General features: G+C 38.5%; 1 protein-coding gene across 9 annotated transcripts; it reads right to left on the bottom strand.

Annotated features, from left to right (window-relative positions):
* Positions 1 to 125: 125 nt before the first annotated feature.
* Positions 126 to 24,969, bottom strand: ANGEL2 (angel homolog 2). 9 transcript variants are annotated; one of them, XM_054487607.1, is made up of 9 exons: positions 24,716 to 24,969; positions 22,108 to 22,433; positions 17,190 to 17,446; positions 16,115 to 16,184; positions 13,930 to 14,351; positions 9,103 to 9,229; positions 8,643 to 8,700; positions 5,439 to 5,602; positions 126 to 3,134 (listed from the first exon to the last, which is right to left on the bottom strand). In XM_054487607.1, the coding sequence occupies exons 1-9, from the start codon at positions 24,772 to 24,774 to the stop codon at positions 2,983 to 2,985; spliced, it is 1,635 nt and encodes a 544-aa protein (XP_054343582.1). In that variant the 5' UTR covers positions 24,775 to 24,969; the 3' UTR covers positions 126 to 2,982. The 9 variants fall into 9 exon arrangements, with proteins under 9 accessions (XP_054343582.1, XP_063528305.1, XP_054343592.1 ...); XM_063672235.1 differs by having other exon boundaries at positions 24,855 to 24,944; XM_054487617.2 differs by lacking the exon at positions 24,716 to 24,969 and adding an exon at positions 24,537 to 24,619.
* Between the last annotated feature and the right edge of the window lie 609 nt (positions 24,970 to 25,578).

Below are 25,578 nucleotides of genomic sequence, written 5' to 3'. Positions count from 1 at the left end.
CACTCATCTTTTAGCATCACCCCTAAGTAAAAATGGCTGAAAAGAACAATGAAATAGTTTAGTAAAGGCAACAGGACAGCTTATACATCTCAGTATACCTACCACAAAACCTTCAGGCACAGAAGTACGAGTATAATAGTTTATTACATAACTTACAGGTACAAAGTGCAAATGACTTGACGCCTCTCTTTCCCCAATCCCTTGAACTCTCTGGATCTCAAACTTTCTTTAGGAAAGCAAATGGTTAAAAGCAGACAGTAACTAAATTCCAAATAAAGACAAGATTTCAAACATGCATATTATCTTGATAGCAAAAGGTACAGTAAAACCAAAATTTCATTACTCCACAGTTTACCTTTCCATTTAAAACTTGGATAGTATAACACTTGAGACTGAGAGATTTGGTTTCAGGCATTAACCAGATTTAATTGTTTTTGGCAGGTAAGTACAGGCTCTGGCAGAGTTAACAACTATTCTGGTCAACAAAAGTAAAGACAAGTGGATAATTATTTTTAGTGGAGCTTTAAAAACCTGTGAGAAGCTCACATTGACTTTTTGGCTTCCAGTCCACAAAATAATACTTCATTTGATAAGCTAAAGTAGGCAGCAATTTTATGGATTAACTCTATCAAAGTGAAGCACATGAAAAATGGGCCTAAAGTCACAATATATTAATCAGGATATAAAAAATTAAATTTTCACAGAGGTTTTCAGGGATGTTTGTTAACAATGACCTATATGTAATAATGTTATTTGTTAATAAATTCACACAACACAAAGCAGTAATTAACTAATGAATTTTCATTTTTTCTTTCCCCAGTATTAAAAAGGGATAATTATACTATCATTATAATTTGATAATGTCTGTATCTGCTAATTAGGGCACATAATATTCTGCAAACTACTACTATAAAATGTGGGAAATCCTGGAACTATAATTAATACTGTAATTAAAATCCCCCCAAAGGCCAGGCATGGTGGCTCATGCCTGTAATCACAGCACTTTGGGAGCCCGAGGCGGGTGGATCACCCCTGAGGTCAGGAGTTCAAGACCAGCCTGGCCAACATGGCAAAACTCCATCTCTACTAAAAATACAAAAATTAGCTGGGCATGGTGGTGCACGCCTGTAATCCCAGCTACTTGGGAGGCTGAGGAAGGAGAATTGCTTGAACCCAGGAGGCGGAGGTTGCAGTGAGCTGAGTTCACGCCACTGCACTCCAGCCTGGGCGATAGCGTGAGATGCCATCTAAAAAATAAAAAAATAAAACCCCCCCAAAGTGAGAAATTAAATATTTAAACATATTCAATTACAAGTTTTACTAGACAAATCTTATAATCCACATGCCTTCTTTGAGGTTTTCATCTGTTTGGTTTTTTAAAAAATAATTATAGCAAATGCTTTAGTACAAAGACTTAGTCCAAGACTATTATTGTTTTCCAATTTAAGGTGAAGCATTCTATTAATAAAACTCACTGTAAAAACATTTATAATTCAGTGTAAAATTACTACTTAGTAAAAATGCATATAATTCCTTGTTCCTACTGTCTACAAAAAAGGAAATTTCCACTTTTTATGTTTTAAAATTGATTCAAACACTTGTATAGAGGATTTATTAAACCTGCTCATAACCACTTCATAGAAAGTGTCAGCACCATCTCATACTGGTGCATCACTGTAAAAGAAAACATTTTAGAAACAAAACCACTAACACCAACAGTTTAAATGACTATTTACAGAGTATTAGGTCTCCAAGTTAATATCTCCCCACTAGAGTTTTACAGGCTTCCTCATATTTCTGAGGCATAACAAAAATAATTTTATAGCTGCCACTTTGTTCCAAAGACAAATTTCCTAATAAAATAAATTTCTATAGAACTGGTTCAGTAAAATAAAATCTCTCCCCTAAACCAGAGATCTTAAAACTGAATTTTTAAAAAATGTTGCCAGGTGCAGTGGCTCCCACCTGTAATCCCAGTACTTTGAGAGGCTGAGGTGGGCAGATCACCTGAGGTCGGGAGTTCGAGACCAGCCTAACCAACATGGAGAAACCCTGTCTCTACTAAAAATACAAAATTAGCTGGGAGTGGTGGCGCATGCCTGTAATCCCAGCTACTCAGGAGGCTGAGGCAGGAGAATTGCTTGAGCCCGGGAAGCAGAGGTTGCAGTGAGCAAAGATCATGTCATTGCACTCCAGCCTGGGCAACAAGAGTGAAACTCCATCTCAAAACAATAAAATAAAATAAAAATAAATAAATAAAAATGCTAGGGAAACAAAGGTATATCCCCAGTCTCTGCCTCTATTAAGCCCACCTCTGTCTGCTCCAGGATGAAAGAGTAAGCTTTATACATTCTGCTGACTTACATTTCCCAAACATTTCCCCAACATGATGCAGGCATATTACATGGCTCAGGACAGTAATAAGATGGATTAAGCATTCTGTACAACTTAAAAAGCATTATCAAACCCCTTCAAAAACAAACTAAACAATGGCTGGTTGGATACCTGTGAATGACCCAAGGATTTCTAAGATAAACTATTTAGAACTCAATAGAGGGATCTCCTAATGAAATCAAGCCTTCTGGAAAGGAAACAACTTGTAGTTTGCAAGAACTCAAAGATACTTTGGATCCACTACAGAGCTTGCCAAAATTATGAAATGAAATTTTTTACTAAGCAGACAAAGGAAGATGCATTATATTTAAAAATCACTGTCAATTTTACTAGGATTTAGAATATAAAACCTTTACATCTCTTTTACAATAAAGAGTATTTGGATCTCACTTGTCAGGAAAATATTTTTCATTATTAAAAAAATTGTTATAAAGTTGTTTCTTCTGATATGGAGTTTCAAAGCATCTAACATAACTGCTTCAGAATCTCCACAGTGCAAAAATAAACGACATGCATACACTTAAGAACTTTACATTCTTTGAAAAACAATACAAATTGGAAAGAAAATTAGTATGTGATCAAAGAGAGTCAGAGCTCAAGTCTGAACTTTGCCAATAAAGGCAGATGATCTGAAGAGTTATTTTCGTTTGGAAGTCCATTAACAGTCCACAAGTCTTGTTCTGTAAGAAGTGACAGTCTAGCTAGAAGTTTCAAGCCACCAACCAAAGCAACTTCAGCTCCTACATTAAAGAAGCACATACATATTTAGTAAAACTGTCAACAAGTTATTGTAAATAAATCATACAAGTCTTTTCTCCAAACAAATGTAGAACTTGAGGCCCCTGCAGAAGACTAAAAACTATGAAACAGTTTTTAGAATATTTAAGCTTTATTGAGTTATAACCTAATTATAATTATCAAACACACAGCAGTTTGAGATATTTTTTCTATTTCCAGCTCTGTGAACAATCTTTAGAAGAAAATATAAATGTAATACTTAAGAATGTTAAGAGTAATTTGTGGTTGACAACTACATAAGAAACTCATCCAGCAACCATTCTGTAGTTGCATAAAGCCAGAGACACCGGGCCACAGCCCCATAGAAGTTTATAAGGTGAATGGAGAATAAATTAGTATAATTTAGTCCCAGAGAGTCAGCACCCACAGAAGTAAAGATGACATGCTCTTTTTGAAATGCTGTAACACTCTCCCGCCACCTAGTGAACTTCTGTCAGCATGACAACTACAAAAACCTTACTATAAATTCAAAGCAGAAGGCATATTTTTTATTTATTTATTTATTTATTTTTTTTTCTTTTCTTTTATTATTATTATTATTATACTTTAGGTTTTATGGTACATGTGCACAATGTGCAGGTAAGTTACATATGTATACATGTGCCATGCTGGTGCGCTGCACCCACCAACTCGTCATCTAGCATTAGGTATATCTCCCAATGCTATCCCTCCCCCCTCCCCCCACCCCACAACAGTCCCCGAAGTGTGATGTTCCCCTTCCTGTGTCCATGTGTTCTCATTGTTCAATTCCCACCTATGAGTGAGAATATGCGGTGTCTGGTTTTTTGTTCTTGCGATAGTTTACTGAGAATGATGATTTCCAATTTCATCCATGTTATTTTTTGTAGAGTAGATCTATTGGCAGGAGTAAGTCATCTCCTGAGTGTTACTAACAAGGTTATTCCCAGAAGAAAGGAGTGGGGAACAAACAGAGGGGAAAAGGGTAAAGAAAAAGAAGCATCAAAAAAAACGGAAGAGAAAAAAATGAAAAAAATCAGAAAAGAAAAAAACAGCTGCTCATATTCCAAAGTTTTCTTAATGATATTTTCGTACTACCAGTAATCTTAAACTGCATTTTCTTCTCCACTTTAAATCCTTTGGCTAATGTTTAAAACCTGATTTTCGGCCAGGTGCAGTGGCTCATGCCTGTAATCCCAGCACTTTGGGAGGCCGAGGTGGGCGGATCATGAGGTCAGGAGATCGAGACCATCCTGGCTAACACAGTGAAATCCCGTCTCTACTAAAAACACAAACAATCAGCCGGGCATGGTGGCAGACACCTGTAGTCCCAGCTGCTGGGGAGGCTGAGGCAGGAGAATGGCGTGAACCCGGGAGGCGGAGCTTGCAGTGAGCCGAGATAGCGCCACTGCACTTTAGCCTGGGTGACGAGCAAGACTGTCTCAAAAAAAAAATTATATACACTTTTCTGACCGAATGTGGTGGCTGATGCCTGTAATCCAAGCCACTTTGGGAGGCCGAGGTGGGCGGCTTGAGCCCAGGAGTTTGAGACCAGCCTGGGCAACATGGTGAAACCCTGTCTCTACAAAAAATACAAAAATTAGGTGGGCATGGTGGCTTGTGCCTGTAGTCTTAGCTACTCGGGAAGCTGAGGTGGGAAAGTCACTTGAACCCGGGAGACAGAGGTTGCAGTGAGCCGAGAATCATGCCACTGCACTCTAGCCTGGGTAACAGAGTGAGACTCTGTCTCAAAAAAAAAAAAAAAAAAAAAAATATATATATATATATATATATATATATATATATATAATTTTCCTCTTCAGAAAAATCCAATATTCCAGAGTCAACGTGACAGCATAAGCTGTGTTGCTGGCAGTGTAACTATGGTCCTCCAATGAAGGCAGCACGCCTCAGTAAAATTTAAGCACAAAACTATGATGACCATTAACAACATACTCAGTTCCTGTCACAGGAAAAACAGTAAATTTATGGCAAGGAAAAAGAAAGGGCAATATGAAAGACCTATAACTCAGTGGCTGACTGGAACTGGAGGGTAGTACTGATAATGTAATTCTTGGGTAATAATTTGCTTGGATTTGTTTTATTGCCTCCCTCATATGCAAGCAATCAACTGATTTATTCAAATACATTACCAATCTATTTCGAAATATTTTTACCTTCTAGATCTAGAACTTCAACTGGATGTTTAGAGAGCTTTCTTAACTTTAACCTTGAGGTTTTAGCTACTGTGCTCTCTAGCAGAATTTAAGACTACATGCATTCCTTACCTGGGTGCCCAGCAACATCTTCCTTTTCTGCGGAGTAGAAAATATAATCCACAGTTATGGCACTTCGGGAATGACAGGTGGTCACTTCTGGAATTCCAGTGTCAGGAAAGTAATGTGAATAAACAGATGACAAGCTGAAATGGTGCTGTAAATTTGAAGATAATCTAAATAGAAAAGAAGAAGTGTTTAGAATCCAAGTTTTTTGTAACTTCAAGAATTCCTCCTATCTGAAGTTCTTTTTCATTTAATTTCTAGACTAAGACCAGACATTAGGACAAGCTTTATTTAAATAGACCATATCATAATTTAGTATTAATTTATTTATGCAGTGATATCTAAAACCCATCAATAAAGCCATTATAAATGTGGTTTTTAAAAAAAGCTCAATAATTAACATACTAATGTGTTTTTTCATTATTTATAACATGTGTGAATGCCTCCACTTACTAAAGAACATGTATTCTAAAACAACTTACAAGTTTTATTGTGTTTTTAAGAAAGAGAATCAAGGGGGTCTTCAGGAACACTATTTGGAACCCTCTAGACTTTTGATCACAGAGAGGCCATATTCTCTAATTTTTCTTGCTATGACATATGAGATAATTTTGTACTGCATCTTAAAACAGCTCTCTAATGGTTTATATTTGCCCCATGCACAAATATATGTGATGTTATGAGTAAAAGGTTTAAAGATTATTTTCTAGTGATACTTTATGAATCTTAAGGATCTTTTATGCCTTGAAGGCAAATAAAATTTAAAAAAACTTATCCAACAAACATTTACCAAACATCTTCTAAGTTCACGTGCTGAGAATACATAGATGAAGATACATACAATATGTCACGTGCTGAGAATACATAGATGAAGATGTTTCCCTTGCTTTTAAAGTGTTCATATGTCAGGAACAAAGGTAAATCCTTAAAAATGCCCTCTAAGTTTTATTAGCAACTTTTTATGTCTAAGGATTTATAATATTAAACATAAATGGGACCGGACGCGGTGGCTTACACCTGTAATCCCAGCACTTTGGGAAGCCAAGGCAGGAAGATTGCTTGAGCTCAGGAGCTCAAGACCAGCCTGGGCAACACAGAGAGACCTCATCTCTACAAAAAAAAAAAAAAAAAATCAAGAAAATTAGCTATGCATGGAGGCACATGCCTGTGGTCTCAGCTACTTGGGAGACTAAGGTAGGAGAATTGCTTGAGCCTGGGTGGAGGCTGCAGTGAGCCAAGATCATGCCACTGCACTCTAGCCTGGATGAGAGTGAGATAGACTCTTAAATAAAAATAATAAATAAAAATAGGTCTTCTGCAAACTGTTATCTATCAATTTTTCAGTTTACAGATATAAGCTATGCATATAAACACTCTGTATTTACATGAAGATACAAAAAAGTATCTTTTTTTTTTTTTGAGACAGAGTCTTGCTCTGTTACCCAGGCTGGAGTGCAGTGGCACGATCTCAGCTCACTGCAACCTCCACCTCCCAGGTTCACACCATTCTCCTGCCTCAGCCTCCCGAGTAGCTGGGACTACAGGTGCCCACCACTATACCTAGCTAATTTTTTTTTGTATTTTTAGTAGAGACGCGGTTTCACCATGTTAGCCAGGATGGTCTCTATCTCCTGACCTCATGATCCGCCCGCCTCAGCCTCTCAAAGGGCTGGGATTACAGGCGTGAGCCACCGCGCCCGGCCTCTTTTTTTCTTTTAATTTTTAGACACCAAGGGCAAGTAAGGTATCTGTTTTATTTTTTAAAATTATTATTATTATTTTGAGATGGAGTCTTGCTTTGTCGCCCAGGCTGGACTGCAATGAGGCGATCTCGGCTCACTGCAACCTCGGCCCCCCCAGGTTCAAGCAATACTCTGCCTCAGCCTCCCTGGGATTACAGGTGCCTGCCACCACGCCCAGCTAATTTTTTGTATTTTTAGTAGAGATCGGGTTTCACCATCTTGGCCAGACTGCTCTTGAACTCCTGACCTCGTGATCCACCCACCTCAGCCTCCCAAAGTGCTGGGATTACAGGCACGAGCCACCACGCCCGGCCAGAATGTTTTAATTTTTTTTTTTTTTTAAATAGAGGCAGGGTCTCACTGTGTTGCCCAGGCTGGTTTCAAACTCCTGGGCTCAAGCAATCCTCCCGCCCTGGCCTCCCAAAGTGCTGAGATTACAGGCGTGAGCCAACACGCCCAGCCAATATCTTTTTTATATCCTATATTGTTATAAAAAGATTTAAGAATTACTCAAAACAAAGTACTTGTTAGATTAGCCTCCTTATTAATCTTATTCAAAGAAGTTTTTACTATATTGAAAGGTTTAATCATGAATTTTTAAATATTTTTAAAAAATTTTTTTAAATTGCTTCCATTCTTACTAGTTCTTATTTATGTAGTAATATTTTCTCAAAACAAGGTATACAAAATAAAGATTGAGAACCAGACAAAATAAATGAGAATTGGTCCCTAAATTTAAATGTTAAAACAAAAAACTATAAAACAGCCACAATATAAAACAATCAAGATATTTCAAGAATCTCCCTGAGACAAGATTTAAGTTTCTGTCCTGTTTTATTAACATGTATCAATTTCTCAACCATAGCCCCAAATATTCCTATTTCTTTAATGAAGAACCCCAGCATCTTCACTCCTCTGACAATCTTCTCCTACAGTTCAAGAGATAAATTAAAATGATCATATTTTCAACTGGCATATTCATTTTTGGATCAATTCTCTTATAGATGGTTTTGAGATTTAGTAAATCAAAGACAACTAAAGATCCTCCTGAGATCTGAAAGACATTTTTATGTGATCTTGACCTTTGTTTAAGTATGTGAATTTCAAAGAGTATTTGAGCTGGTCCAGGTCCACAGAAAAGCTGTTTCCCTTCCTAACACTACCTAGGCACTTAACTATGTTTCAAACATTATGCTTTATATGCTTTGTCTCATCTAATCCTCACAACAATCCAAACTATAGACAAAGAAACTGAACCTCAGAGATGTTAAGTTTCTTGCTCAAAATCATTCGGCTAAAACACAGCAGAGTCAGGACTGGAACTCAGGCCTGTCTGACTTAAGGGCCAGCACTCTTCACCAGCACGGAATATTATCACCTTCATTCTTTTATCCAAGTGATTTTTGAGAAATGGGTTTTTTATTCAACTAAAGTAAGCAAATGTCTCCTTTTGCTTTCCAGAACTCACTTTTCAGCTGTCACTAGGACCTCTGTTTGCTTCAGCTGTGTTTGTGTCAGATCACTGTCTGTAAGAATACAGGAAAATATATTAATGTTATTGTTCTAGTTTGCCTTAATACCATCATCTTACTCTCGAAACAATATTTAAGACTTATCTAGGTTAGAAAGATGCCTAGTTACATAATTCATTCTGGAATCTATATATTTCGATGGCCTCCAGAATTAGGAAAAATAGAAAAATGCAAACAATTCCAAAGCAACATGCAAGTAAATCATGCACAGATAATTCTGGAAGTTCAACTTTAAAAAGGTAAATTTAGAGGTCTTCAGAAAAAGAATGAATAACAATATATTTATATATATGAATATTCATCTCTGAGATTTTTTCTTTTTAAAAACTTAGTTTTATGTCTTCAAAGGGAACATGATTACCCAGCAGACTGCCAAAATGTATTACAAACACTTACCTGTCTTTTCTACTTTTGGTACCTGCTGTACCTCATACACACAGTTCTGTGAGATACCTAGGTTTGGGGGCCAAATTGGAATAGATAAAATTCTTTGTCCCCGTGAAGACTGTTCCTGGCCAGATACCTAAACAAAATTTCAACAGGTATCTTAAGTGAAAAGATTTTAAATAGTTTATGAATTGAAAAGTTTATGTCTTAAATAAAAGGTAATCCAAAAGTGGTAAATTATTACCCTTTATTCATTATATTAAGTGATTCTTTGGACTTATAAAATCTTCTTTTCTTCAAATACGATTCAGAAAGCACTTATCATTTACATAAAAATGACAATCTTTTTCCCATACATGTTTTTCTTTAATTTGGACATACAAATGATCTATCGCTTTGAACTAACACTACTCATTTTTTACTATGTGCAGTATAGTTCCTATTGTATCAAACACAGGCATGCTCAGAGATACTGCGGGTTTGGTTCCAGGCCACCACAATAAAGTGAGTATCTCAATAAAGCAAGTCACATAATTTTTTCAGTTTCCCAGTGCATATAAGTTGTGTTTATACTATACTGTAGTTTACTAAGTGTGCAATAGCATTATGCCTAAGAAAATACATACCTTAATTTAAAAATACTTCATTGTTAAAATATCCTAACAATCATCTGAGCCTTCAGTGAGTCATCATCTTTTTACGGGTGGAGGGTCTTGCCTAGATATTAATGGCTGCTGGCTGATCAGGGTGATGGTTGCTTAAGGTGGGGGTTGGCTGTGGCAATTTCTTAAAATAAGACAATGAAATTTGCTGCAGCCATTGATGCTTCCTTTCATAAAAGATTTTTCTGTAGCATGTGATGCTATTTGACAGCACCTAATCCACGGAACTTTTTTTCAAAATTGGAAACCTTGCCAATGTTTTATCAATTAAATTTATGTAACATTTAAAATCCTTTGTTGTAATTTCAGCAATGTTCACAGCATCTTCACCAAGAATAGACTGTATCTCAAGAAAATACTCTACTCATCTATAAGAAGCAACTCATCTATTTAAGTTTTATCATGAGATTGAAACAATTCAGTTAATTCTTCAGGCTCCATTTCTAATTCTAGTTCTCTTGCTATTTCCACCACATCTACAGTTACTTCCTCCCCTGAAGTCTTGAACCCCTCAAAGTCATCCATGAGGGCTGGAATCAGCTTCTACCAAACTCTTTTTAATGGTGATATTTTGACCTCCTCCCATGAATCACAAATGTTCTGAATAGCATTTAGGATGCTGAATCCTTTCCAGGTTTGCAATTTACTTTCCCCAGATCCATCAGAGAAATCACTTCTATGGCAGCTATAGCCTATGAAATGTATTTCTTTTTTTTTTTTTCTTTTTTTTCTTTGAATTTTTATTTTAGGTTCAGGGGTACATATGCAGGTGTGTTATTTAGGTAAACACGTGTCATGGGGGTTTGTTGTACAGATTATTTCATTACTCAGGTACTAAGCCTAGTACCCAAGAGTTATTTTTTCTGATTCTCTCCCTCCATCTACCCTCCACCCTCAAGTAATCTTCAGTGTCTGTTGTTCCCTTCTTTGTGTCCATGTGTTCTCATCATTTAGCTCCCACTTATAAGTGAGAACATGTGGTATTTGGTTTTCTATTTCTGTGCTACTTCGCTTAGGATGATGGCCTCCTGTTCCATCCATGTTCCTGCAAAGGACATGATCTCATTCTTTTTTAGGGCTGCATAGTATTCCATGGTGTATATGTACCATATTTTGTTTTTTTTTGTTTTTTTTTTTTTTGGTTTTCTTTTATTTTATTTTTTTTCTTTTTCTTATTATTATTATTATACTTTAGGCTCTATGGTACATGTGTGCAACGTGCAGGTAAGTTACATATGCATACATGTGCCATGCTGGTGCGCTAAATAAGGAGACCTGTAGGTACAAAATTACTCCTTGATTCCATAGGCTGCAGAATGGATGCCGTGTTAGCAGGGATGCAACAACATTCATTTCCTTGTACATCTTCATCAGAGCTCTTGGGTGACCAGGTGCCTTGTGAACGAACAGTAATCTTTGGAAAGGAATCTGTTTTTCTGAGTAGTGGTCTCAGCAGTGTGCTTAAAATATTCTATGCCATAAACAGGTGCACTGTCATCCCCAAGCTTTGTTTTTCCACTGACAGAGCACAGGCAGAGTGGATTTCACATAATTTTTAAGTGCCCTAGGATTTTCAGAATGGTCAATGAATGCTGACTTTAACTTAAAGTAACAAGCTATATTAGCTCCTAACAAAAGAATCAGCCTGTCCTTTGAAACCAGGCACTGACTTATTCTTTCTAGCTATGAAGTCCTAGATGGCATCTTCTTGCAACATAAAGTGGTTTCATCCACATTAAAAATTGTTGGCCAGGTGTGGTGGCTCACACCTGTAATCCCAACACTTTGAGGGGCTGAGGCAGGAGGACTGCTCAAGCTCAGGAGTTTGAGACCAGCCTGGGCAACATGGTGAAACCCCATCTCTATCAAAAAATATTAAAAAATTAGCCCGGTGTAGAGGCATGCACCTGTAATCCCAGCTACTTGGGAGGCTGAAGCAGAATCGCTTGAACCCAGGAGGTGGAGGTTGCAGTGAACCGAGATCGTGTCACTGCACTCCAGCCTGGGCAATAGCACGAGACCCTGTCTTAAAAAAAAAAAAAAAAAAAAAATCTATTATTTAGTGCAGCCACCTTCATAATGATCTTAGCTAGATCTTCTGGATAACCTACTGCAGCTTCTACATCAGCAGCACTTGTTGCTTTACCTGCATTTTTATGTTATAGAGATGGCTTCATTCCTTAAACCTCACAAATTAACCTCTGTTAACTTCCAACTTCTCTTCTGCAGTTTCCTCATCTCTCTCAGCCTTCATAAAATTGAAGAGACTTAATGCCTTGCTCTGGATTAGGCTTTGACTCAAGGGAATCCTGTGGCTGGTTTGATCTTCTATCCAGACCATTCAAGCTTCTCCATATGAGCAATAAGGCTGTTTTTCTTTCTTATTATGCCTTCATACACTGGAGTAGCACTTCTAACTTCCTTCAAGAAGTGCTTCCTTCAAGAACTTTTCCTTGCATTCACAACTTTGCTGTTTGGTGCAAGAGGCCTAGCCTTTGGCCTCTCTCAGCTTTCAAAATGCCTTCCTTGCTAAGCTTAATCATTTCTAGCTTTTGATTCAAAGTGAGACACGTGAGTCTTCCTTTTACTTGAACACTTAGAGAGCGCTGCAGGGCTATTACTTGGCCTAGTTTCAATATGGTTGTGCTTCAGGGAATATCGAGGCCCAAGTAGGGGGAGAGAGATGATTAGTGGGGCAGTCAGAACACATTTATCGATTAAGTTCATCATTTTATATGGGTACAGTTCATAACACCCCAAAACCATTACAATAGTAATATCGAAGATCACTAATCTTGGATCAACATAATAGATGTAATAATAATGAAAATGTTTGAGTAATGCAGGAGTTTCCAAAATGTGACAGAGACAGGAACTGAGCACATGCTGTTGGAAAAATGGCAATGATAGAGCTGCTTAAGGTAGAGTTGCTACGAAACTTCAATTTTGTAAAATGCAGTATGTTTGAAGCTTGATAAAGCAAAGCACAATAAAATAAGGTATACCTATACTAAGAGAGATTAACTCTTATAAAATTGTAAACTATTGGCTGGGCACAGTGGCTCACTCCTATAATCCCAGCACTTTGGGAGGCTGAGGTGAACCTTCAGATCACCTAAGGTTGGGAGTTAGAGACCATCCTGGCTAACACTGTGAAACCCTGTCTCTACTAAAAATACAAAAAATTAGCCGGGCGTGGTGGTGCACGCCTGTAGTCCCAGCTACTCGGGAGGCTGAAGCAGGAGAATTGCTTGAACCTGGGAGACGGACGTTGCAGTGAGCCGAGATCCCACCATTGCACTCCAGCCTGGTGAAAGAGCAAGATTCCATCCATCTCAAAAAAAATAAAATAAATAAATAAATAATTTTAAACTATTAATCAAAACTCCAGTGTTGGAGAGCTTATTTTGGTAAATATACTGAAGATCAAATGATCTAAAGTAAGGAGAGGACAGCACAATAAAAATAATCACATGAGATAAATTGTGCTAAGCTAAAGAAAATATTTATTATTATACAACGGAAACTTATATAATAAATGTTAAATTACCATTTTGCCCATAACCAGCATTCAAAATTCTATCCTGCCACCTTGTGTTACTTATCTGTGAAGTATCCATGTCTGTCAATACTTTTTTTTTTTTTTTTTTGCTGCCTGTTAATTCCTCCAAGCAGTATGTTGCCACAGATAGATGAAAAATATATAAATCAACCAAGTGAAAATAATTACTTACTAGAGGAAGCTGGGCACAGTGGCTCATGCCTGTAATCCCAGCACTTTGGGAGGCCGAAGCGGGTGGATCACGAATTAAGGAGTTCGAGACCAGCCTGGTCAACAAGCTGAAACCCTGTCTCTACTAAAAATACAAAAATTAGCCAGGTGTGGTGGCACACACCTGTAACCCCAGCTACTCGGCAGGCTGAGGCAGGAGAATCACTTGAACTCGGGAGGCAGAGCTTGCAGTGAGCTGAGATCATGACACTGTACTCCAGCCTGGGCGACAGAGTGAGACTCCGTCTCAAAAAAAAAAGAAGTCATGGAAAATCATAGTTTGATACAGTGAGGGTACTGGATCATCCAAGGTTTTCAAACAGCCATGTAATGACTATCTTCACATTATCATGAGCAGAGCAACTATGTCCACTCCCTAATAACAATGAAGAAAGCACTTACCTTTCCTATGGGAAGTCCTTCATAATTCAATTTTCCTTCCTTTATGAAACTATATAATGGAGAACCAGGAACAGAATTAAAGTCACCACACATAACAATAGGGCAGAAGCTGCCATCTTTCTGGTGGGCAACACTGGAAATCTCTGCCAGTAGCATTGCCAATTGCGTCAGCTTAATATCACCTCGTCTTGGATTATACAACAGATGCGTATTTGCTACGCAGATCGCAGGAGAGGCAGCACATGGAATTTTGGGCTGCAAGAGTAAAACTAATCCAACATTGTCTCTGTCCAACAGAGAAATACCAGGGCGGAAGAACTCCACTGGGTTCACTGACAAGAGTGAAAATTTGGAATGTTTGAAGCAAATAGCACAGCCATCAGGTTTCCTTCCTGTCCGCATCTTATATTCACAGTGATAACCTACAAGAAACAAATGAATTTAAAACAAATGACTGCTTTTATATATTTGTCAAAACACAGCTCACCTGATACTTCTGAACAATGTGTCTTCTGCAAAACATTAGTAATGTAGGATGTCAATAAACATTGGAATAAAAAACGTTTGACACTGGGTCTAACAGGCCTCTTTATGCGCAGACTTCAGCCCTTGATATGCTAATGTGTACTATCAGTCTCCCATTGCCATCCTAGTAAAACTCAGTCATGGCAGTAACAGTAAAGCCTTATAATAATCTATTCTCTCACTCTCTCCACCCTATATTCCTGATCTTTTTGCCTGTAACTCCTTCCCCCTCACTTCATTCCAATCTCACTGGCCTCCTCACTTGCCTTAACACACTCCAACCTCAGGGCCTTTCCTTTGCTATTTCTGCTGCCTAGAATGTTCTAGGCATGGCTTATTCCTTCACCTCCTTCAAATATTTGTTCAAATGTTACCTTGTCTGATCATTTTGTTTAAAACTGAAACCTCTCCCATTCCACTTTCCTGCTTTTCTCCAGAAAACCATCATTACTTAATATGCTATTTACTTATTTATTTGGTTAGCCTTTCTCCACCAGAAGGCACACTCCACACGAGGGAGAAATTTTTTTAATCTTTTTAGCCCAACGCTATATCCTCATTCCCTAGAACAGTGCATGGTATATAGTAGGCACTCAAAAAAATATTGCTAATGAAGGCCGGGCATGGGGACTCACGCCTATAATCCCAGCACTTTGGGAGGCCAAGGTGGGTGGATCACGAGGTCAGGAGATCGAGGCCATTTTGGCTAACATCGTGAAACCCCGTCTCTACTAAAAAAATACAAAAAATTAGCTGGGCATGGTGGCGGATGACTGTAGTCCCAGCTACTCGGGAGCCTGAGGCAGGAGAATGGCGTGAACCTGGGAGGTGGAGCTTGCAGTGAGCCGAGATTGTGCCACTACACTCCAGCCTGAGCAACAGAGAGAGATTCTGTCTCAAAAAAAAAAAAAAAAAAAACTGCTGAATGAATGAATGCAAAGTAGGCACACTTCTCAAGTATATGGGACCACAGATAACTTGTTTCTAGAAGTGTTTATTTATCAAATAGGTTTTTGGCATCTATCCATTAGGTAGACACTGGCAGGCACTGGTATTATAATGATGAACGAGACAAAATGGTCTCCTGGAGCTCAGAATCTTATAGGTCTAGAGGTGGAGAGAACAACTCCTAGGAAAGGGAGCTACTAAGATATTCTTACACATCTTTCTGTTTGAATTAAAATTATACACCAACACAGAAGTTTCCAGTGAGTACCTCAATCTTTTCCTCTTTGAAATTAAGTTTTTAAAATTAAGATTTTTAGCCAAAATATGCCACACATCTTTGTTAGCAAGTTATATTTTAATGACACATGAATTTTCCTCTTTGAAATTAAGTTTTTAAAATTAAGATTTTTAGCCAAAATATGCCACACATCTTTGTTAGCAAGTTATATTTTAATGACACATGAATTTTCAAAAGTAAATTTGGCTAAAATTTACATTGCCTTGTCTCTACAAAAAAAATTAAATAATTAGCCGGGCACAGTGGCACACATCTCTAGTCCCAGCTACTCAGGAAGCTGAGATGAGAGGATTACTTCAGCCCAGTAGGTTGAGGCTGTAGTGAGCCATGACTGTGCCACTGCACTCCAGTTGGGCGACAGAGTGAGACCCTGCCTCAGAAAAGAAAAAAAAAAAAAAAAGAGTTGCATTGTACCCAGTGATTCCAAACTTGGCCTGATCTCTGCTCCATAATGATCTTCTTGAACTTCTTGCAAACAAAGTACCTTGGAAGAAAAATATAGCTTGAATTAGAACACAGAGATGCAATCATGAATTTCCTGGTGCTTTTATCTTAAAATATCTAAAAGCAGCTTCTAAAATTCCACACCTGATAAGAACTGAAATAAAAGACTTACCCGTTTTTCTTGTTACAGATCTACCAAATTAATGTTTCCAAATTTTGATCAATCTCAAAACTCTGGCCCTCAACCACATGGAGCTCCCTTAGTACTCAAAATTATTATTTCCAAAAGGAAATATTCTTAGCTTACATGTCAGGATACTTTTCCGGGTTTTACATGTTCATTGGTACTATCTTTCAGGTCTTAAGAGGCTGATTTCTTTGAATGCTATCGGGTAGGTGACATTTTTGCATGAATTACTGAAATTTCAAATCAAAGTTAATATTTACTGAATACTTAATATGTTGCCAGTTTCTGTCTCAAAACTGACCCATACTTAAAAACTTTTTGGACCCTCTTTGAAAAGTTAGATGATTATTCCTACCAGCTACCACTAACAAATGCCTCTCTGAAAGTTATACCTTATTAAGACTTATTCCATCATTATTCTTAAACATATTCCTTTCTTACCCCACAAATAAAATGGATAAAACCACTTAGTTCATAAATGCACAAATGAAACATTTAACCGAACTTTTTCTTTCTTTTTTTTTTTTTTGAGGCAGAGTTTCGCTCTTGTTGCCCAGGCTGGATTGCAATGGTGCAATCTCAGCTCACTGCAACATCGACCTCCTGGGTTCAAGTGATTCTCCTGCCTCAGCCTCCTGAGTAGCTGGGATTACAGGCATGTGCCACCACGTCCGGCTAATTTTGTATTTTTTAGTAGAGATGGGGTTTCTCCGTGTTGGTTAGGCTGGTCTCGAACTACTGACCTCAGGTGATCCACCTGCCTCAGCCTCCCAAAGTGCTGGGATTACAAGCAAGAGCCACTGTGACCGGCCCCAACTTTTTCTTATGTGAAGAATTTCAATAATATTTTGCACTTACGTCTGCATCAAAATGTTTAATTTCTTTCAGAATATTGGGAAACCTAAAACTCCAGTGTAATACTGGCCGCCGGCAATGTCTATAAAGGTGAGAGTTATCTTCCAGTAAATCTTGTGAAAGTATATTATAGGACATCACTGAAAAGTCAAACTTGTTCTCACTGTCTTCACACTTGGGATCAACATTTTTGTCTCCTAGGATCTTCGTTTTTTCTTTATCATGGTTACATATATATTCCCAATTCCGCTTTATCACGCCTGTTAAAATATATTGCACAAATATAAGGAATTAATCAAAAGCAGACCATACAGTTTCCCACATATATGTATTTTTCAGCCTCTTAAAAATTCCCATAAGCAATGAATAGAATGTTTTTCCCTAGGAAGTGGCAATATAGCACTGAATAATTAGAACTGTTATCAAATTGGTTACAAATGCGGTAACACAATATACTGACTGACAAACAGGTTTAAAAGAATCTTGCAAGTCATTCTGGAGGCTGAGAGTATGTGCTAACAAAGCTAAGACTATACAGAGGTTGTGGTTTCTCACTTCTCTACAGTTAAGAAGTGGCTCTGCCACAGATGTGATTGGCAGTTTTATAACCATAACAACATATTTGTATGTCAAAGTTGGCTTTTCAATAAGATGATTTTACATTGTATTTTATTCCCTATTAATGAGATAAGATCATCAAATGATTAACTAAGTTCCAGAAGCAACCTTTAGTTCAGAATTCTAGTTTATACATGAAAGAAGTGTATATAATGGCAATATATGGAAGAAGTTTTAGTGTTTAAAACACTAAAGTGGAACATGCAAACAAAATAACAAAAGAAATCTTTTAAATGTACAACAAAGAAAAAGTTAAATATGACATAGCTACAGAATGCTAGTAAATGATGGCTAACCAACAAACCTAGCATGCAACAACCACGAGTGTGTCATAGTTCATATTCTGCAAACACATCACGCATTCTGCAAAAGTGATGAAAAGAGAATTAAAAAAATGAGACTTTGCAATCATAGGCAGTCCCTGACTTAGAAATAACCGTGTGTGTGATGTGTGTGTGTGTATTCACCTTTGACCTTGTCTCCTACATCCCATCATTAAAGAGCATGCTCTTACTGCCATGGAAACCATGAAGAGAAACACGGAATTTTTTGAGAATTTATGAGCTCAAAAGAAAGAGAAAACAAAAAATGGGAAGAACATGGGAAAACAGATTTGGAAATGGACTTCTAAGTATGATTAAATTATATAAAAAATTTCAGCCCCTAGAATATCTCCCTCTACCCTGCAAAGGTTTTCACTTCACTGGAATACAATGCCTGGAATTCCACCAATCAAAAATTAAATTGAAGTTAAAATATCCTATACACTTATACAGAGGGTGAAATAAAGACTAAAAGGAAACACATCAGTATTTTTAAGAGTAGTTATCTCTGAGTGTTAGGACTGTGAAATATTTTTGCAAATCTTCTGCACAATACATTTACAATCAAAATATCAATATGCTATTTAAAAATGCCAATGAAGTAACCATTTTAAAGTATGATTAGGCCAGGCAAAGTGCCTCATGTCTGTAATCCCAGCACTTTGGGAGGCTGAGGCGGGTGGATCACCTGAGGTCAGGAGTTCAAGACCAGCCTGGCCAACATGGTGAAACCCTGTCTCTACTAAAAATACAAAAATTAGTTGGGCGTGGTGGCATGCGCCTGTAATCCCAGCTACTCAGGAGGCTGAAGCCAGAGAATCGCTGTAACCCGGGAAGCAGAGGTTGCAGTGAGCTGAGATCACGCCATTGCACTCCAGCCTGGGCAACAAGAGTGCGACTCCATCTCAAAAAAAAAAAAAAAAAAAAAAAAAAAGATGGAAAGAAACAAAACTAAACTAAACAAAAGTCTTCAACTATGAAGAATTTTGCCTAGAGCCTATCCTATGCCCAGGAAAGGAAACTGTCCTCTTCCCTATCATTCACTGAAGATAGGAATCCTACCCCCAATGGCTCAGAACTAAGGCTAATTGTACTGGCTCTGCAGAACCATTCAGATTTATAACAAAATTTCTATAGGGAAAACAGAACTGATTGGCCGGACGTGGTGGCTCACACCTGTAATCCCAGCACTTTGGGAGGCCAAGGCGGGTGGATCACAAGGTCAGGAGATCAAGATCATCCTGGCTAACACCGTGAAACCCCGTCTCTACTAAAAAATACAAAAATTTAGCCGGGTGTGGTGGCGGGCACCTGCAGTCCCAGCTACTTGGGAGGCTAAGACAGGAGAATGGCATGAACTTGGGAGGCGGAGCTTGCAGTAAGCTGAGATTGCGCCACCGCACTCTAGCCTAGGCAACAGGGCGAGCCTTCATCTCAAAGAAAAAAAAAAACAAAAGAACTGATCATGTGTAGAACACCATTCATAAACTGGAGACTGTCTATGATGGTTTTAGCCAAATCAAAGTCTTCTTATGTATACAAGATGGAAAGGGTTCTAGTCATGCAAACAACATACAAGCTATAATCACAGATGGAGCACTACCCTGGTTTCACTGCCATATTAAAATATGAAAGTTAAGGTCTAAAAACCTTATTCATATTTCCTTAGAAAACATGTACATGTAATGGCATATAAATGCATTAAGATTTTTATTGTCCTGGTCATTAAAGTTTGTAACCAACTCTTTTTGCAATTCCATTTTTTAAACAACCAGGACCATTAGTTTATCTGGTTAATACAGTGGATTTCAAACTTCTACAGCTTGTAGAACCCTTCTGCGTTACTTTTCATGTCATGGAACACCAATCCCTGGCATGCTGGGACTGGGGCTGGGATGATGGGGTGAACACATATTTTATACTGACCATATTTGCTTTTAATAAACTTACAGAAATGTGTTCAAATGTGAGGGTTCCATGGAAGACAATTTGAAAACCACTGATAAGAGTGGATAGTCTCTGGCCTTCATATGCTTCACAACATAAATTCACACTACAAAAGCTTATATACCTTCCATATCAGGAGGAACAAGGTGATCACAGCAGAGAAGACAGATGAATCAAAGAAAGTAAGCAATAGGCCTGATCAGGTTTTTAGGGTGCCTAATTACAAAGTCATAATTGTATCACACAAATCCTTCAAATACCACTTTAAAGTGATAGGCAAGTTAGCAATGCTGTTTTCTTGATTGAAAAGTATTAGTGAAATATCGGAAGTCACAAATATGGCTTAACGAAGAGCATTTTCCTTATTCACAACACCTAGGAAGAATGGACATATAGAAAGTCAGGTTGTAATCAAGCTTTATCAGTAGGTAAATGTAATTCCCCATCCATTAAGGGAAAACAATACCATAATTTTCTGAGTACCTACTATGAAGCCAACAGTGTGTTAGGCACTTTGACATACAGTATCTCATTTCATTCAACAGACTTTCAAGTAGGCATTATTTTACACGAAAAAATCAAGGAGCAAAGAGGTTAAGTAAGCTGTCCAAGTTCATATAATTAGTGGTGGGGCAGAAAAGAAAGCAGGGAGTGGTTCCTAAATCAATGCTTATGTAGCTATGCCACAGCTCCATCTGAAAGCATCCCAGATTTCTAAGAGGCTAAACAAAAGAGGAGTGTGCTGAACAAAAGAGGAGTGTGCTGACCTGATGAACAAATTTTTATGAATGAAAAGCAATCTGGTATCATCATACTGCCCTATATTTATAGATCTTAGGATTGTTCTTAGAAACCTAATTTTAATGCCTCTAAATACACCTTTCATTCATTCAAATATTTCTTGTTTATATCCCTATGCTGTGGTTAAGTACTACACACAAACAGATTTTCACTTTTGGATAGTTAAGAATTTCTATAAGTGTTTGTTTTTTTCTGACTAGGTTCTTTGTAACTGTGTAGCAATAAGTTACACATTTATTTGAATATTAGCTTAGCAAAGTTCATTGGGACCCAGCTGAAGCCTGTAGACTACTTTCTGATAACAAAACCAGAGGGAACCTGAAGAGCACTAATTCTAGCTTTGATTTCCAGATGAGACTCACCTTGAATGCCTTCCTTTGACAAACTCACATGTCAGCTCCCTAAACATTAACACCCACACATCCTTCTCTCAAGTATCTTCAGAGGAATTATCTTCACTGAAAATTATGGTTCAATAAGAAAGACAATTCCAAATTCTACCTAGACACCTCACTTATACTTTCAGGAGATGGGGTTGTGGTGGGGGCAAGACTGGAAGCACAGAGGGAGTCTAGTGAATTGTTCAGAGTAGAAAGAATACGGAAAAAATAGAAGTAAATTAACACATTTTAAAAAACTGTTTCTCAAAGTGGAATAAGATGTGGTTCCCTTTCTAAAAGATAATACTTCTGGAAAACTCTCAAGATTTTATCTATGGACCCTAGTTTGAGATATATAGATGTAATAAACGAAAATCTTATCCTATAAGACCATGTCTTTCATTTGATTGCTTCTATTTATGAGTCCTTTCGTCTTACATCAAAATGTTAGCTTAAAAATGAAAACACTAAAATTTTTTTAGATCTCTAGACTTCTAAGCATATAGCCATCAATTTCTAAGAAGTCTAAGGGCCTTTGTTTCAAAAACATTGGATTTAAAAATTATCCTTAAATAAAACTTACTTTTGTAATCTATTTCTCCTTTCTTTGCCAATCTTATTCTATCTGTAGACTCATTTCTATTTTTATAGTCAGAAATACACAATTAGTTGAAGATAAAAATAAAGACTTCATTTAAGGAAGAATCATTCTTTTCTAACATAAAACTACTGGCTAAAAATCAACACCAAACAACTCTAAAACCTTAGGAGGTTTAAAGGATTAGATATGAAAGTTTCAATTTAGTCTATTACTTGTATCTATTTCTACACCAAGATAAATGTCACCTTTACCTTGGTGTTTTCTTCGTTTTGATGAAGGCTCATCTCCCTCAGCGTTCATGACGTAACTAGAGAGATGAATCAAAGATGTCTGGCTCAGGTTGTCAGGTTTCCAGTTACAGTACTGGAACTGAGTTCTAGACTCAAACAAACAGGGTGGTCTCCAATTTAGTGAAAAATGCCTACTACTGAAGTATGGGTAAGGAGCTCGAGAGTAATGTCCAGGCCACCTCATACAACTAGAAATATGTCTGTTCCAGCAACACCTTTGCAGATTCTCCCACGGTGTAGTCCAGTCTCTGCCCAGACTCCTCGAGTGATGGGGAAACATGGGGTATCTAAAAGAAATAAATACACTCCTTGAGGCACCACTTTTTGTTCAGCTATAGTTTACAAAATCTAAGCCTGTTTCCTCAAGGGAAGATAATGTCTAATATTTAAAATCTGGCTTCTAAATCTGTGAAGGATGAAGGGGAAAGCACCCATGATTTACCTATTAGCATCAATATCTCAATACTCTCGTCCTAAAAAACCATGAATGGTATTCTGAATACTTAACACAGAATGCCTCCCAGGCTCCCAAAATACCACATACCCCTCAAAACGTACATAGTTCAACTGAGAGATGAATCAACTATCAAAATGATATTCACAGTAGCTTTCAAGCACCTACGAAACTCAATGAGAAAATAAAATACACAACAAATATTATACTGAAATCGAATAAGGAACTCATATCACACTACAATTAAAGTAAATCTCTCCTCCCACTTGGAGTAATAAGTTTCTGAACAGTTTTTTATACCAAAGGCAGATTTTTCCAAACACTTGTATAGCTAGGAAAACAAAACCCTATCTACAACTTCATAAATTCACAAAACTACTTCTCTTACTAATCAACGGGTGGATAATTTATTTCTCCACTCTTTTTTAAGCATGATTCCCCTTGGGGGAAATGAAAGAGGATGGGGATTATGTACTAAGAATGCACCAACACTCCAAACCAACAGCTTCAATTTAACCCATCATCCAAAACATCTCCAAAGTGGCGCTAACATTTTTAATAGATATGTTGCTCTTAGGCTCTCAAGAAACACTTCAGCTTAATAAAGCACCATGTTCCTCTCACTATACTACTCTGGCAAAATGTTAAGATTCAGAGAAGGACTTTTATCCTTTCCTCCAAAATTCTTAACAGCTACATTTCTACCACAGTATCAATAATGTGCGCTCCCATCCCTAAGGGAATTTTGTTTAAGTTGCATTTACTGTTATTTAACTTTATACGCTACTCTCGTTTTAACGAATTTATTTAACGTTAATAATAAATTCTTATTTAACGAATAAATTCTTATTTAAATAATAAATTCTTATTTAACGAATAAGAATTTATTATATATAATAAATTTTTATTATATATTTTTACAGTTTAAGTATTCGCTAGTTGTTCTCTAAAATCTACTTAATTGTAAATCTTTAAAGGCATAACATGGGCATTCTACACTGCTTTGTGATAACTCTGAAAGCCATAGGAATTTGGGCACTTGGTCCACGCATTTTCTATCCTAATAAGCCACTGTATTGAAATATAATACTTGTACTACAAAAGCTATTCTCTATATTTGCAGTTATTTATTCAGACTTTTTTTTTCTCTTAAGATGTTAAGCTCCTTCAGGGCCGGAACCGTCTTATTCATTTTAATTCCGTTATCTTCACAAGTGCCTAGCACAGTGCCTGGCAAACAGCTGGTACTCAGGAAACATTGTTGAACTGAATTACCATCAAGTCCCAGGCCTATGGGAGTTACAACCAAATCCCCATCACTTATGTAATAATACATGCTGTGTTTCCCAAGCGTAGTGGGTGGTACACGAGTCGGTTTCATAGGGTACACAGTTAAATTACTTGATTGTAATATCTAAATACTTATGTTAGTTTATTAGGAAAAAACATAATCGCACATCAAATCCAAGACTCTGCAGACACTGCTTAGGGTGAAGCTAATGTGGGCAGCACCTACTGAAGTGCTTTTTTTAAAAAACTGAGTCAATTTAAAGAAAAATATCCAGTAAATAATACACGTGAAACAAGAACTTGGCCATAACAGTAACGGATGACATACAAGTGACTAAAGTTTGAAAGACACTAACACATCAGCAAAAATCAAGCCCCTCCTGGGCGTGTGCCACACACGCGCCTCCAAGGGATCAGGCCCGCCTAGACCTACTGCGGAGAGGCGGCCTCCCCGCCGACGCTCGGTTCCCGGGACAGTGCTGCGGAGTGTGTGGAGCAGGCCAGCGCTGGTCTGGAGGCTGGGTTGGGGGAAGCAGGCCAGGGATCCAAAGCCACTGGCACAAGCCTGGCCGGCGGCCCATGAACTCCGCGCCAAGACCCCAGACCTCGTTGGCCCAGCGTCCCGCCGGCTGAGCGGCGGGTTTACCTATCCCACTTGGTCTCTGGAGGCTCGTCCCGGATGCACCATCGCCCAGACCCTCTTCCTCTTCCTTCCTCCCCTAGCCCGCCCCGCCCCGCCCCTCCCCGGGTTAGTCCCGGACGCCCGCCCGCGCCCTCAGGCCGCCCGCCCCTCTCTCCTCCCTCCAAGTATCCAGCCCTACTGACCGGCCTCTTCCCACCACACAGTGGCCGTAGCCCTTCCTCACACAGCGCCAGGCTTCCATCTTCGCCCTCCGCGTGCGTCCAGTTCCCAAGCCCCGGGTTCCACCTCAATCTCTATAACCGATGCGACGGCCTAAAGTACCTAGGGAACCCCATCACTCTAAGTACGGACTCCAGTCCCGGCTGCAAGGCATGCTGGGAGGTGCAGTCTTGCCGGCCGGCCTACACTCCATCTTGCGCAGTGAGAGTCCCTGAATGCCTTAACCCGGAATTCTGCTCAAGGAGCATGCGCAGAGCGTGGGACGCGCGAGCAACCATTTCTGAAGAGGGCAAAACACCCGACCTTCGTCTTAAAGAAACAGAAATAAACTTTCTTTTTTTTTTTTTGAGATGGAGTTTCGGTCTTGTCGCCCAGGCTGTAGTGCAATGGCACGATCTCGGCTCACTGCAACCTCCGCCTCCCGGGTTCAAGGGATTCTCCTGCCTCAGCCTCCCAAGTAGCTGGGATTACAGGCATGAGCCACCACACCCGGCTAATTTTTGAATTTTTAGTAGAGACAGGGTTGCACCATGTTGGCCAGGCTGGTCTCGAACTCCTGACCTCAAGTGATCCGCCCGCCTCGGCCTCCCAAAGTGCTGGGATTACAGGAGTGAGCTACCGCGCCCGGCAGAAATAAACAGAGCAGTGAAAATTTTTAATTGCCCAAAGTGCAGATTCCCAGCTGAGGCTGAACAACGCATCCTCTGGGTGCCCATGGAACTGAGGTACCACAGAATTTTGCAATTAATTTTGCGGAAGCACAGCCATAGCTCTCACTTTAAAATGTACGTGTATGGGCCAGGCGCGGTGGCTCACGCCTGTAATC

Source organism: Pongo pygmaeus, chromosome 1 (genome assembly GCF_028885625.2).
Source record: "Pongo pygmaeus isolate AG05252 chromosome 1, NHGRI_mPonPyg2-v2.0_pri, whole genome shotgun sequence".
NCBI classification, from domain to species: domain Eukaryota; kingdom Metazoa; phylum Chordata; class Mammalia; order Primates; family Hominidae; genus Pongo; species Pongo pygmaeus.
The sequence above is the reverse complement of the archived record's forward strand: the minus strand, read 5'-3'. Positions and strand labels throughout refer to the sequence as shown.

Bases quoted from the DNA above. Each gene is read 5' to 3' on its own strand.
- ANGEL2 (XM_054487607.1), bottom strand. From the start codon at position 24,774: ATGGAAGCCTGGCGCTGTGTGAGGAAGGGCTACGGCCACTGTGTGGTG. The intron at 22,434-24,715 runs GTCAGTAGGGCT...TATTTCTTTTAG, and splicing joins TGTGTGGTGGGAAGAGGCCG to ATACCCCATGTTTCCCCATC. The intron at 14,352-16,114 runs GTACAATGCAAC...TGTTTCTTGTAG, and splicing joins GCCAAGTTTGGAATCACTGG to GTTATCACTGTGAATATAAG.